At 42.6% G+C, this 14,942-nt stretch overlaps 1 protein-coding gene across 4 annotated transcripts in view; it reads left to right on the top strand.

Annotated features, from left to right (window-relative positions):
• Nucleotides 1-14,942, top strand: part of DOCK9 (dedicator of cytokinesis 9) — a 299,398-nt gene that overhangs the window by 260,405 nt on the left and 24,051 nt on the right. For 2 of the 4 annotated variants that reach the window (XM_023218031.2, XM_023218032.2), the window contains exons 42-46: nucleotides 189-302; nucleotides 423-638; nucleotides 3,090-3,147; nucleotides 4,031-4,099; nucleotides 5,457-5,563. In XM_023218031.2, coding sequence (XP_023073799.1) covers nucleotides 189-302; nucleotides 423-638; nucleotides 3,090-3,147; nucleotides 4,031-4,099; nucleotides 5,457-5,563 — 564 coding nt within the window. The remainder of the gene's footprint in view (nucleotides 1-188; nucleotides 303-422; nucleotides 639-3,089; nucleotides 3,148-4,030; nucleotides 4,100-5,456; nucleotides 5,564-14,942) is intronic. The other 2 variants (XM_023218033.3, XM_023218034.3) reach the window with 1 other exon arrangement.

Consider the following 14,942-nt stretch of genomic DNA (forward strand, 5'->3'; position numbering starts at 1 on the left):
TGGAATTACTCTTAAAGGGGAACAAAATACCCCAGACATTGTTTCCCACACTGGAGCGACCTCTGCTCAAAGCACCCCCCAACACCCACTTTCCCCTGTCCTCAGGCACATCCTGACTGAACACAGAAGCCCAGCCTGGGCAGTCATTTGAAGGTAAATTGATTTGCTCATGTTTTTGTGTCCCTAAGGTCATCATATCCGTCAGCCAGCTGATAGCAGACGTTGTTGGCATTGGGGGAACCAGATTCCAGCAGTCCCTGTCCATCATCAACAACTGTGCCAACAGTGACCGGCTCATCAAGGTGGGTAGCCTGGCCCATGTTAGTTTCACCCCAAGACTCTGCCTCAGCACCTGAGGTGCATATGGACAGGCAGAAAACAGAGGAAGCCACGTGTCCTTTCTTCTTCCACCCTTGTTTTAGCACACCAGCTTCTCCTCCGATGTGAAGGACTTGACCAAAAGGATACGCACGGTGCTAATGGCCACCGCCCAGATGAAGGAACACGAGAATGACCCGGAGATGCTGGTGGACCTCCAGTACAGCCTGGCCAAATCCTATGCCAGCACGCCTGAGCTCAGGAAGACGTGGCTCGACAGCATGGCCAGGATCCACGTCAAAAACGGCGATCTCTCAGAGGTAGCCCTGCCAGCCGCTTGATCGCGTCTTTGATTAAAAAACAGTGAGGCCCCATTCACTAAAATAAGCCAGTTTTGAGAAAAATGATCCCATGAATCAAAAACCAATTAAAAATGTGCAAAACTTTAAACAGTATGAGGCTCAGGGTGAATTCATAGTTAGTTGAGCATTTTAATAATTTAAAACAAATTGTCAGAGGTTATTTTTGCCACTGAAGAGCATTGTTTAAGCTCTTAAACCTATTCATACAGTTTCCTGCTAATTAAAATACACATCAAAACTCCTCTGTAGTTCTAAAATTCAGCTATTTTATGATAAAATGAATTCCTCCCATTATTCAAGGTAATGACAGGTGTTGCTTTCTCCTGCGTGAGGTAGTCCATTTCCTTTTGTGGGTGCAGTAGGTATTCCAGCATTCCCTTCTATGCAGAGCTGATGTGTTTCAATATGTAGACTGCATGGCTGGCAGTTGGGTGTGTGGGCTCCAGGACAAGTAATATTGGACTTTGAATCCAAGATCCAGTATTAATTAACTCTGTGACATTGAGCCAGTTTTTTAACCCTTCTGTTGCTCAATGACATCATCTGTAAAATGGGGAATTGGAGAAAACAATTGGCTGTAAGGCAGTCTGTGCTCCCAGGAGAACTCATTCAGTGTCTGTGCCTGAGATATTTAGGTATGATCAATGGTATTACTATAGCAAGCAAGTTTTGACTTTTATACTTTTATAACCATTTGAATTAATAAACACACTCTAAGTCTGAAAATTTTAACTGTATTTACATATTTATTTTTCAAGGAGTTCAGTATGCTAAAAAGTACACATTAACATGACAGTTTTGTTTGACTATAAATTTAATGTAAACCACACATTGGCCATAATAAAAAGGAATAACTAAGAGAAGTAATTTTTCTATCGTTCTAAGAATTTAAGATTCTTTAATGACCTATGTGGCCCAGGTCTCAAAAAAAAAAAAAAGAAAGGAAGAACTCACTGAGCTTCAGCTGTTCCTCTGTGAATTAGTTTTACATGGCTGCCGTAACATAGTACCCAGACTGAGTGGCTTCACACAGAAATGTATCCTCTCACAGTTCTGGAGGCAGAAGTCCAAGATTGCAGTGGCAGCAGGGTCGCATCTCCGAATGTCCTCAGGGAGAACCTGTTCCGTGCCTGTCCCTGAGCTCTTTGTGTGACCAGCAGTCTTGATGTTCCTCGGCTTGTAGCCACATGCCTCCCGTCGCTGCCTCCGTGGTCTCATGGCATCCTCCCCCATGTGTCTGTGTCCCTGCCTATCCTCCCCTCTTCTGTGACACCAGTAATGTTGAATTTAGGGCCCACCACACACCAGTATGACCTCATCTTAACTAATTACACCCACACAGAGCCTGTTTCCAAATAATATCACATTGTGAGGTCTCAGGGAGGCCATAAATGTTGGGGGGACACCACCCAACCCAGTATACCCAGTGAATAGGGGACGAAAGCAGCTAATTTATAAGATTTCTTACTGCCCTTGCCGTGTCTGGTTTTGTGGATGTGCTCAGTAACCCATCATGTACTTTCCTGCCTGTTCAGTGCATGTGACCCTGCTGTGCACTGCAAGAGGGACACACGTGGGAGGCATGAACTCTGCCTCTGAGGACTGGACAGTGCATAACTCCACTCTCCAACAGACTTCTCTCTGCACACATCAGAGTGCATGCCACACTGCTGACATTCGTTGACACACGTGCACGTGGAGCAGCCTCCGCCGGTGTCTGTTGGCTAGCTAGGGGTGAGGGTCTAGATGAGGGCACCACGTGGTGGCGCTCACCCCGCTGACAGGCACAGAACCCCACGCATTAGAACCTTGCAGCGGGTTCGCTTCCAGCAGCTGTCTTCGATCTTTATAACACCATGGCAATTTGGCGAAAAGAATTTCTTTTTTCTTTCAATTTAAGATATGTATAATGTTACCGATTTAAGGTTAAATTATGATTTTTATTTAGAATTTTATGTTTGGAAAAAATTATAACTTGCTCTTAATTTTTAAGTCAAGCGAAAAATATATTAGCACCTGAAAGTTGAGCCATTGTCTCAGAATCTAGGGAGGAGCACTTGCTTTCTTCAAAGCATCCTCTTTTCACTTTGAGAGAAATGATGCAGAAATACTAGGTATAGTAAGAGAAAAATGCTGCTTTTATCTTTTACTTTGCAAATATAATAATTCTATATAGAAACAAGTTTTAGTAAATTTACTGCCATTTATCTCAACTCCAATTTCAAATTTTCAGCTTATGTGAGTGGTTCCACTCTTTTCAAAGGGTAAGATGTCAGCTATTAGAAACACTAGCTGGTGCACTGAGATCTAATATATACGTTCATACATTGATTAGATTTCTGTATGCGTGGGAGCATTATGACATGCTGTTATGAATGATAATGCTGAGGCATGTGTCTTCTATTATAGGCAGCAATGTGCTATGTCCATGTAACAGCCCTGGTGGCAGAATATCTCACACGGAAAGGTAGGGAATTATTCCTGTGTTTTGTGAAATTAATTAGTATAAAACCATACAAAGCAGCAGACAAGTGAGAGCCATTCAGGAAGACTGGAAGGTGGGAATTTGTGTGTTTGTGAAGTGTATTCATTGTTTTATCCCCTGGCGTGATGTTTTGCTTGAATTGGTGGGCACAGCAGAAATTCCAGGACTAGACAGAAAAGTAGATGACATGTTGTCATGTAAGCTCCTCTGACAGCTTCACTCTGCAAAAACTAGTTAATGAGTTTTGCATCTGGCCAAATCTAGAGCTAAGAAGATATTTTTCCCTTAAGATAGTTCCCACTGGAACGATTAGGCAATCAAAAAGTTGTAACGGGAGATTATCAGACAGCATTTCTGCAACGCAGCCCAGCTGGCTTTATTGTCTGAGAAGGCAGCCTTTCTGGTGGAAACCTTGTCTCTCAGAGGAAGGAGAGGGGGCAAGGAGTGATGCTGCATTTGTGCACTCTGCCTTTGTTCCCAGATGAGCAGGCCGTGAAGTCTTTCACAGGTTCCCTGTGGTTAAACAGCAGGTGCACATTTCCACTTCACAATTAGCACAGCCCCAAATGGTGACATTTATTTTTGGAATACTGTGGTTCTTAGAAAAGCTGGTAGTCTGCGTGAGTTACATGGGACAAACAGCAGCACCAGATCTGGGCTAACGAGGAATAGACATACGAAGTGAGAAATAGTGTGAAACCAAAGATGCCGAGGCCACAAACTATATTTCTGGTGCAGCTGGCTATTCGGGATGAAACAGCAGAGCCCCAAACAGAAAAATCTGGAAAGGGCTCCATGTTCATTTAATACCAGTACTATTTCCTGTCGAGACCTTTTATCAGGTGATGCATTTCCTCATGTTTAGAAGCAGTCCAGTGGGAGCCGCCCCTTCTCCCCCACAGCCATAGCGCCTGCCTGAGGAGGAGCCGGGGAGGTGAGCCTGAGGATCAGCCCAGCCCCCGGGGACCCCCTGCCTGGTCACCTGCCCTCCTATGGTGGGGGATTTGCCCTTTCAACTTTGCATGGACAGACTTCACTCTCCTTCCCTCCGACTCTGTGGCTCTCTGGTTGGCTGGTGGTCTATTCCTGTGGGCACAAGAGGAAAGCACCTTGGCCACCACTTTGGTTACTCCATTGGCGCCGAGTTAGTGGTGAAATGTACTCCGTAGCCTAAAGCAGGGGTGGTTGGTTTTTAATTTTCTAGTTTGTATGTTAATGTATCCTCAAGCCCCTAGATTAACGCTTTTCATGGGGACTCTTGTTTCCATATAACAAATAAAAACTAAACGGGGATAGTGGCAGATGCTAGGTAATCCATGAATAGTGTGGAAACCTGGGATCATGTGCAGCAGAAAAATCTCTGACTTTAGGATCTACGTTTTCAAGGCTTGATTTCAGAATGCCCTGTGTTCCTCTTTCACCCTAAATGCAGAAGTCTCAATTCAAGTTTTTACTTCCATTTTATTTTATTATGAACAGTTACCTCAAAACAGAGTAGGGGAACATCTCATGCCCTTCTTCACTTGATCATTTTGCATAGCTGACATGGTCCAACTGACTTAAAGCTGTTTTCCAGTGACTGTGAGATGAGGAAAGGTCCCGAATGGGCGGTCATTGCTTGAGAAACATCCTTATCCCAGACATTGATCCTGCCTCTAAGCTGACACCCTTTCCCGCTGGAGAATCAGAGTGCCCAGGCATCCATGCGCTCTGTTGATGCAGCCAGCCACCCACCCCAGGGCTTTTGGGGTGGGAACCAGCTAAGGCAGCCTGTCTGCTCAGCATTATGGCCACGGAGCTACACCTGGGTTGTGTGGGGAACCTCTCATCTGAGAGATGTGTTCTTCCCCGGCCAGAGTGGGTGAGGTGGTAGCTTGAAGGAAACAGTTCTTTTTGAATCATACATCTCTCTTGTATTGGCTTTGCCTTCATTTTTCTTATCTCAGCACAAGTCATCCTACCAAGTCAAATTTTCACATATTGTTATTTTACTATTAATTTAATACCGATTCCTCAGTTTATTTACAGTTTAATATTTAGAGATTGCATACATTTTAATCAAGGTAGATAAAAAATTAAGAAGGGATAAGGAGAAGAAAGTGAAAGAGGTGAGGGTTCAATATAGGGAAGAAAAGCACACAGGTGCTCCCGTGAATGCTGGCCTGGTGCCTAAGAGATTTCAAAATCCGTTATTTCATTCAACACAGAAACACACAGGGCGGGAAAAACCCTCAGGGTTCACCCATGTTCAGGTTCCGAACTCTGACTCTCCCTGCTCCCTCTTTTCCTAGGCATGTTTAGACAAGGATGCACCGCCTTCAGGGTCATTACCCCAAACATCGACGAGGAGGCCTCCATGATGGAAGACGTGGGGATGCAGGATGTCCATTTCAACGAGGTGCGTGCTTGGACTCACGTGGGCTTTCAGGCACTGGGGTATCTGGGAGCCTGCTGTTTGCATTGCTAGTGCGTCAGACCAGGGCTTTTTCCTCCCTGTAGTGGCTGCTTATACACGTGGTTCTAACTGAGCTGATTCTCCAGAAAACTGATGCAGAGCAGCAAAAGCTTCTGCTGTTCTCCTCTTCTAGGAGTGCCTCCTTTTCTTTGGAAAGAGGTTGTGAGGGGTTAGATTGTAGTGAAGTGAGGCTCAGCACTTGAACGCATCCAGTAAAAGTTCCAATATATTGGTCATAAAGTTTCTCATTCTTTATAGCAGTTAATTTCTCTGGCTCATGAGTTTTCTTGGTTTTAATCTGACTTTTCAATTAATGTCTCCAGCACCAGTCATCTCCCCAGGGCCAAACTCAAAGGCATGAGAGGCCAGACTTGGGTTCTGGTCATAGCAACCCCTGTCTAGGGCCTTGGTCCCTGCCTTGCTTGTGTGCTGTGGCCCAGGTCCTATGGGCCCTTAGGAGACAGGACCACCCTGTCCCACCCCCCACAGAGAACAGCAAGTTTGACATTAGATCACCATAGCAATTTCTGCAAATTCCAGTTTCTTGCTAAAACAGATTAGCCTTGCAGCCACTTATCTGTAACTGGAGAGTTTTGAAATAAAACTAGATATTTGAATAAATGCCAGTTTTCCGCTGGCATTCACTCTGTTTCCTTTTCCATGCCTATCTGCCTGAAGGGTTCTTTGTGTGCACCTGCCTCCCTTCAGCCCAGGGCAGAATCAAACAGCTGAGGGAAAGCTTTTTAATCCTGCCTGTGTTTTAAGGAAAATAAAGTTGTCCAGTTTCTCCCATGGAGTGGAGGAGCAAGCCAAGAAAGGAGTCAGTCTCTTCTGCCTCTGCTGCACCTGCTTCATCCTGACTTCCAGGGCCACAGTGGTGTGGCATATGGTTGATACTGGGGCTTTTAACCATTCTCATGCCAGGGAGGTGGGCCCTTGAACGCACATCCTCATGACATGAGCTAGGCCATAATTCAGTGGTTCTCTAAGCATGGTCCTGGAACCTTTCAGGGAGTCTTTGAGGCCGGTATTCTTGCTACTGAATGTCTCTGAGGCTGGGTTTTGTTTGTATGCAATGACCCAAATGACCTATCAAAGAGGCTGGGTGCAGAATGGATGCACATTCGGGCTTATCCTACAAAATCAAACAGTAAAGAGAGTTGTAAAAATGGAAAATAGTACTACTCGTCACTCTTTGGTTTTGGAAAAAAATCTTTTTTTATTTAAAAATGCTATTTTTAAAACATGGAATAGGTTTATTGTTTTCATTAAATTAATAAGTAAATCTTAATTTTGTTTCATTTTTCGTATCTAGTATTGTAAATATTGAGAGAGACCATTCACATAAACTTTGGGGTCCTCAATAAATCTTAAAATCTACGAAGGGGTCTTGAGCTCAAAAAGTTTAAGAACCACTGTTGTAAATTGTCTAGTCTCAAATGGCCCTCAAAATTAAAAACTAAGCATGAATTAAAAGGATAACATATTGAGTATACTTCATGTTTAAATATTAAGATAATTTACACCCCAAATAAAGTTTTCTAGGTATCCTACAAAAAAAGAAAGAGATTGGTTATTGCATGGTATTAACAGTTCTGCTGTTTCTCCACCTTGAAAGGCCTGGGTGGATGGTCTTTTTTGTTTGTTTTACTTTTGACTCTCAAATATGAAACCTGCCACCGAAGGATCAAGGCCCACATACTCCTGGCTTTGAACTCCTCACTTCAGACGAATTTCAACTGAGTTTTTCTCTGAGAAGAGGCATGACTGCATTGTCTCCTTGCAGAAACCACCCTGGTGCCTCTGCCAAGTCAGACCTCTGGAGTGTACCATTTTGTTCAGAATTAGATAAGGAAAGCAACGATGCCAGGAACAATTAAAGATTGGAAAGTAGACCATTTTTAGTGACCTATCCTGCAGAGCTGATAAAAGGAAGCTTGCATTTGTTCATCTGATTGAGTAATAGGCTGAGATAGTTATTATGTTAGAGCCTAATGAATTAGCCTGTGATATCAAGTGCAGACAGCCTTGGGGAAATAGTGAATGGCGCCCCCCTAAGTAATAACTAAACCTGTGACAAGGATCTCTTTATCAGCTATTTTCAGAAGATGGATTCATCACCTTGTCCTTGAAGCATAAACTTAGTAAATCTTTAACAAGGTCCATAGTACATGACAATCTGTGGTGATTAGGATGTGACACAGCAGGGTTATAAAGTCCTGAGCGAGCCTTGCACATCCAGATTGAAACTAACGGGGAGCAGAAAGACTAACGTGTTCTAAAAGACAAGATATCTGAAATTACCAGGCACGTTTTCCCATTGGCTGCCAGGATGTTGCAAGAAAAAGAGAGATGAAAATCTCTGCCAGAGAGGAAGGACTTTGGGGGAAAATCTGATGGGAAATAAGTATATAACACAGTTTAATAAAAAGCATTGCCCTTTTAATCTACATTATTAGATATAATTAAATGCCTAAGATGTTCTCCTAAAGTGATTTTTTAAGGGACACTACCTAAAAATACTCAATTCTCTTAGCAGCAGGCCTCAAATGAGTTTTTACTGGCACCAATTCCACCTTCCTTGACTCTGATCCAAAGAGCAGACTCGTTTCCAGCTGCTTTTGATTAATAAAGAGAAACTTCCAATTCCTATTTACAATTTTGTTTCACAAGACTGAGCCTGTGTAGACTGAAGAATTCAGAGTTTCCTGTGGTGTCAAAATTCCCCATGGCCCATGTGGTTTTGAGATCCCTCCCTTGTTAATGAATGCAGTACCAAGGTCCTGGAAGGATGCAGGTAGCATAGTTGGGAGATTGAAGAAAGTCTAAGAAAGGGACTGTTTTTAAAAGTTCAGAGAGGGTTTAGGGAAGCCAACAAGGAATGTTACAGTGCCCCGAGGTTAGCAGCAGCTGGGTGTCACCCCTTAACCTTAGGAATCAAGGGGGAGAAAGGGAAAAATTACATAGAAGGACCACCTAGCAGGACCTGTGAGCTTTTTAGTAAAGGACTCCTCAGGGCACCCACACAGGGAGGGAAGGAGTAACTGCCCACCTCACTCTCCTCCGGCCCCCGGCATCGTACTAGGGCCTGCCGTTGGCCAAACTCAACAGCAACCGGAGAGGAAGTCGCCATGCAGAAGTCCTGCTGTGTCTGCTTCCCAGAGCAGAGCCCGGGAGAACAGGGCCCAGAGGATCTCCAGAGGGAAAAGTAGAAAGTACAGATAGGTGGATCCTCATTATCCACCTATCTGCTGAAATTTCTTTGTAGCCCCCAAATCAATACTCCATAGTACTTTTGTGGTCATTCAGGGATATGTACAGAACATCAAAAGATTTTACCACTCAGCTGTGTTTCTAGCTGAGGCCGAACCAGGCAACGCTCTGCTTCTTGTCGCAGCTCTCATCCCGTGGTCAGAGGCATTCAAACCAGACTGACGCCATCTTGAGTGAGGGCTAGGAAAATGAGACTGAGACTTGCTGGGCTGCTTTCCCAGAAAGTCAGGCATTCCGAGCCTCTAGAGGTTCACGGTTAAGGGGTCAAATTAATAATGTTTACTAGACAGACCCAGACTTGGGAGTGTCCAGATATCCCAATATCTGGAGAAGAAAGGCATTCCTGATTTTTCTTTAAAGATAATACTGATTTTTGCAAAATACATTAATTAAGAAAATTATTCCTTTATCACAAATCCTCATAGCAGAGCACATCTCCCCATGTATATGAGTAACGTACCTAGGGTGGATGTGTTCCTCCTCTTACTTTCAGGAACACCCTACTCTGTCTATGGAGTAGCTGCACTTTCACCACTTGACTTTCTTAATAAACTTGCTTTTACTTTGCACTGTGGACTTGCCCTGAATTCTTTCTTACACGAAATCCGAGAACCCTCTCTTGGGATCTGGATCAGGACCACTTCCCTATAACACCATGAACAAGCCTCCTTTGGTGGTCTACTTAGTGCCATGTTTTTTCACATTTGTGTGGATTTTGTTGGTGGTTCGCTGTTTAAAATGGCCCCAGGGAAGCGCTTAAGTGCTGTCTGGAGTTCCTAAGTGCAAGAACACTGCCAAGTGTGAGTTACATAAGCTTTGTTCAGGTGTGAGCTCTAGTGCTGTTGGCTATATATTTAATGTTAATGAATCAACAGTATGTATTTAGTTAGGTGTCTTTAAACAAAACACATAAAACCAGTGTAGGTATTGATGGGTTAATGAAAATACTGTAACCAGAGGCTCCCAGGAACTGAACCTTGCATTTTCTTTGGGAAGCGGGCAAGTATTTGCTAATTCACAGTGACGTTATAGAACATAACTACCTCGGATGATGAGAACTGACTCTACCTAGCACACAAAACTGTTGTTTTACGGAATAACAGGTCTCGCCGTTGCAGAATTGCTGCTGAATGTAACAAACGTTATATGAACTTCACTAGGCCAGTCTCTGGCTTCTATTAGTCAAAATTGTTTCTATTCAGGAGTAGTTGCCAGTAAGAAACATAAAGTGTTTACATCCTTAGGCTATCCTAGGAGATAGAGACATCAACAGAACACATTCAGGGATTCCTGTTTACGTCTCATCCAAGCGTGGCAGTAAAACCTTTAGAGCCAGCTCACCTCCACTTTACCGTTGACTGACAGTTCTCCTGGAGCCATGAAAGTCACATGGCACGTCCTCACTGTTACAACGATTCTCCACAACAGTAGTAGCAGTGAGTAGGGAACTTGGCCAGTGGAGCTTGGGTAGCTGTTCTGCCTTTGCTGGATGCCAGCGCATCACACTGCCCTGCTTCATTTTGCAAATGTGGACTGGGCTTCCTGGGCACTGAGCTGTGGGCCGGAGGTGTGAGAGTGAGCAAGCTGTGGTCCCTGCCATAGCACCCTACACTCCTGCTGCTGCTTCCCGCCCTCTGAGGAGAAACACCTCAACCACAGTCCCTCCAGTCTGAACTGGAAGTTGTCTGAGTTCTTAATGACTTGGAGATTTCTAGATTGGCACATGTTGATGAATTCCATAGACTGGCCGTGTGCCATGTGCTAGCTCAGGGATGTGTAAGTGAAAGTCCCTGCCTCAGAGAGTTTCACCCAGTGCAAGAATCCTCAAGCTTTCGGGTGCTTAGGAATTACTTGGATCCCTGCTACAAATACAGATTCCCATCCTTATCCCCCAAACCCAGATTTTGTTGGGTGGGTGTGGGGCCCAGGAATCTGTATTTTAATAAGCATCCAAGGTGATTATTCTGATGTAAGTGGTCCTCAACTGTACCTTGAGAGATGATGATATAGCAGAAATGTGCATTATGCTGTGATAGCACACCGTTGCCTAAGCCAGGTCACACATTTGCAGTTATTCCCAAATGGTTAGGTAATACTGACGGCATCTAGCTTCATAGGTAAGATTAGTTAAATTAATCCTAAAATAGAGCAAATGGTAGCTCAGTGAAAAAATGTTTAAATAACCCTGCACAGATACAGGCTCATGCAGGCATTTTCATGCACATGTGCGTGCACACACACACACACATACAGTGTTAATGTGCTGTTTCCAGAGACAGATGCTCAGTGCCTTCAGTTGCATCACTGTGGCACACTAAAATGGGCCTGGCTAATTACATTTTTAAAAGCTTCCTTGATAGCTTATGAACTTGTTGCGCTGAGTTCCTTTTATTATAACATATTTTATAATATTAAAAATATAAATATATTATAAAATATTTTCCCCCAGCCAATTATTACTTAGCAGTTCTTTGCATATGTCAACAATATGGGAAAAAATATCTTGGAATTTAAATTGTAAGCGAAGTGGTAAAACCATCAGGCACTCCATATGCCTGCCCTATAAGGTTATCACTATCTGACCATTGTTCTGGTTTTCAGGTGCAGTGATTGCTGAGAACGTTATTCATATATGCTCCAATGTTTAGTTATTGTGTCTTGGTCTTTGTGACTGTATAATTTTGTACTGATGTATGGTCTCTCAAACTTAACTGCCGGTGATTACCAGTTATTTCTATTCAAAGAATTGTTACTTGATGCAGAAGCTGTAAAGGATTAGGTATAGAGTTGGCATTAACTAGAATGATTTAGCTTACTAAATTAGGATTTAATGTTCAGCAATCCACACTCTACTTTTATGAGAGATTGACTTATTTTTTAATATAAAAGCTATTTTTAGTTTGTTATTGGGTAAAATCTGTGCTAACTCTGCTTTTTATAATATATAATACCATTTATTTACAATAATAAGTGATATTTGGACCGATCAGCTATAGAATTTGAACTGCCTCTGAGTCAGAAAAGAAGACAAAATAATGTTCAGTAGAGTATAAAACTTAATGATTTGTTATTTCCTAATTCTTGATAACCGTCAAATTGTGAGACTTATTTCATAATGACTTACTAAGCTCTATTCACTTTGTCAAGACTTTCCTGTTTCCCAGCCATTCTGGGGACTCTCCGTTGTTGAAGCCCATCTTTTTTCTTTTTTTCTTTTTCTTTTTCTTTTTTTTTTTTACCAAATATAACAGGTTCCCCCATAATGAACTCAATTATCTGTATCATATTGTACATACATATGTATCAATACTTATATGCCACTTAAATTCAGGTTTCATTGTTATTAAACTATTCACTTGTTTATAACTTGACTAAACAATAGTAAAAATAGCATGTATTTAAATCATAGTTTAGGCTAGATGTGGTGGCTCACACCTATTATCCCAGCGCTTTGGAAGGCCAAGGCTGGAGGATCATGTGAACCCAGGAGTTCAAGACCAGGCTGGGAAACATAGTGAGACCCTATCCCTACCAAAAAAAAATATATTAGCTGGGTGTATTAGTCTGTTCTCACGCTGCTATAAAGAACTACCTGAGAATGGGTAATTTATAAGGAAAAGAGGTTTAATTGACTCACAGTTCTGCAGGCTTAACAGGAAGCATGGCTAGGAGGCCTCAGGAAACTTACAATCATGGCAGAAGGTGAAGGGTCTTACATGTAAGACCTGTCTCAAAAAAGAAAAAGAAAAAACCCAAATCTTAGTCTATCAGTTAAAAACATTTGACTCAGGAAACCACCCATAAATTGTTTGACATATATTTAATAACTGACTAAATCTAGGGCTACTTAAAATATACCTGAAAGACTGCTGTATACAGATATCTTGCTTGGTTACATGGACCATCATTTTAAAACCAAATAATAAGATCTTCCTTATATAATACCTTATTGTCTGTTGTGATAGTTGATGTATATCTACATATGTTTTTATGTCTCATAAAATTATCTACATTTGATTGTTTATGTTTGAGAAAGCTCCGAGTGTGCCGGTTCAGTGAACATACCCCTTCCCACCTCCACAGCCTCATTTCTTACCACTCTGAGATTTTAGATTCCAGGCCCTCAAACTTCATGGAAATCCTCCCGTGCTGTGCTGCCTTCACCCTCTTACCTTTCCTTGGGCTGTTCCTGCAACCTGGGCTGTCTGCTCTCTTTTCCTTTTTATTCCCTCTCCTGCCTTTCACTTTCACCTGACTATCCTGGTGCTCTTTTCAGACCCAGCTGGTCATCACTCTCCTCAGCTTTCCATGCCTCGCCTTCCCTCCCCTGTCCCAGCTGGACAGATGCTGCTCCTTCCTGCCTCCCTGCACATTTCATTATCAGTACACTCACCGCCATCGTTTACCATCTCTTCCTGGACCTCGCTCCCACATGAGACTCCAGGGTCTAAGAGACAGGGAGTGTTTCTTCAACTGACTGATCTTTCTTCGCCTGACCTCCTCACTACCGCCCAGGGACTCACTGACTACTCATTAAATGAATCAGTCCCCACTGCTCTCAAGTCAGAGTGCCTGCCCCTGCGACTTGCAGTTTGGCCATGTATTTGAATTCATTGGGTTTTCCTCTGTCCTCCGTGTCTTGCCATGTATGTCACGTCTCTTCTGGTGGGTGGTCTTGAGCCTCTAGTATGTCAGTTCTGGCTGCTCTGAGGATGACCGTGTGTGTCTTTCAGGAAGCAAATTTCATTCATGACACATAGCCTAACAGACCATCCAAAACCTGCCCTTCACATTTGGAAAAAAATCTGTTGAGTAATTTTTATAAATTATAGAAACTTAATCCTATTTATATAGACTTGTGTTACAACCCCAGTGTCAAGCAGTGTGCCTTGCATGTAGCAGATGCTTGGTAAAATATTTGAACAAATGATACACTAGATGGATGACTCAATGATGTGGTGGTGAGGGTGCATAGTCGTAACTTTGGTAACTCTTTGAGAATACGTTTTCATTTTTAATGAGATTGCATTAAAATTGATCCAGATTCTTCTTATGCTATAACTGGTATGGCGAGGAGTTAAGACTCTTTACGTCTCCGATCTGATTCACAATGGACAGGGTGTCATTTAGATTTACATCTCGTGTGAGGACCATGGCTTACTAGTTATAGTAACTAGTAAGTTACATGGTTATAGTTTTCCACAAAACTTTACATTTCTCGGCTGGCTCATGCCTGTAATCCCAGCACTTTGGGAGTTCAAGGCAGGCGGATCATGAGGTCAGGAGATCAAGACCATCCTGGCTAACGTGGTGAAACCCCGTCTCTACTAAAAATACAAAAAAATTAGCCAGGCGTGGTGGCAGGCACCTGTAGTCCCAGCTACTCAGGAGGCTGAGACAGAAGAACGGCGTGAACCCAGGAAGCGGAGCTTGCAGTGAGCCGAGATTGTGCCGCTGTACTCCAGCCTGGGCAACAGAGTGAGACTCCGTCTCAAAAACCAAAAAACAAAAACAAACAAACAAAATAACTTTACATTTTTCTTTGAAAAGGCCCAATGATGAGAACCAAAGAGGCCAAATGATTAGTCTGTAAGTAAACCTAAGGATAGTTTTAAAATGGGAAAAGTTCCATGCCCTTGATGGTTTCGTTATCAGAAGGATGCCTTGTTATACAATATATCTTCCCCATGGGAAGTTAGGTCCTCTTAGAATTCTTCCATCTCTACTGCAGTCCCACAACACTGCTGAGAGTAAAGATAATAAATACACACTGGCAGTGTCTTTGACCTAAGATATGCTAGAAATGCAAGGCTTGGGTAAAGGGAATCTTAGCGTATTTCCTTACAGACAAGGACAGCTATTATTATCTAGTAAATATCATTAATATTACTAAGAAAAGTACACATTGACTCACTCATCCAATAGATACTGACTGCCCGATGTGTATGAGACACTGTGGGATTACATAGATTATATAGCCTAGTAAAAAATAAGGTTAGGTTATGTTATGTTATGTTATGTTATGTTATGTTATGTTATGTTATGTTAT

Source organism: Piliocolobus tephrosceles, chromosome X (genome assembly GCF_002776525.5).
Source record: "Piliocolobus tephrosceles isolate RC106 chromosome X, ASM277652v3, whole genome shotgun sequence".
Lineage (NCBI taxonomy): Eukaryota > Metazoa > Chordata > Mammalia > Primates > Cercopithecidae > Piliocolobus > Piliocolobus tephrosceles.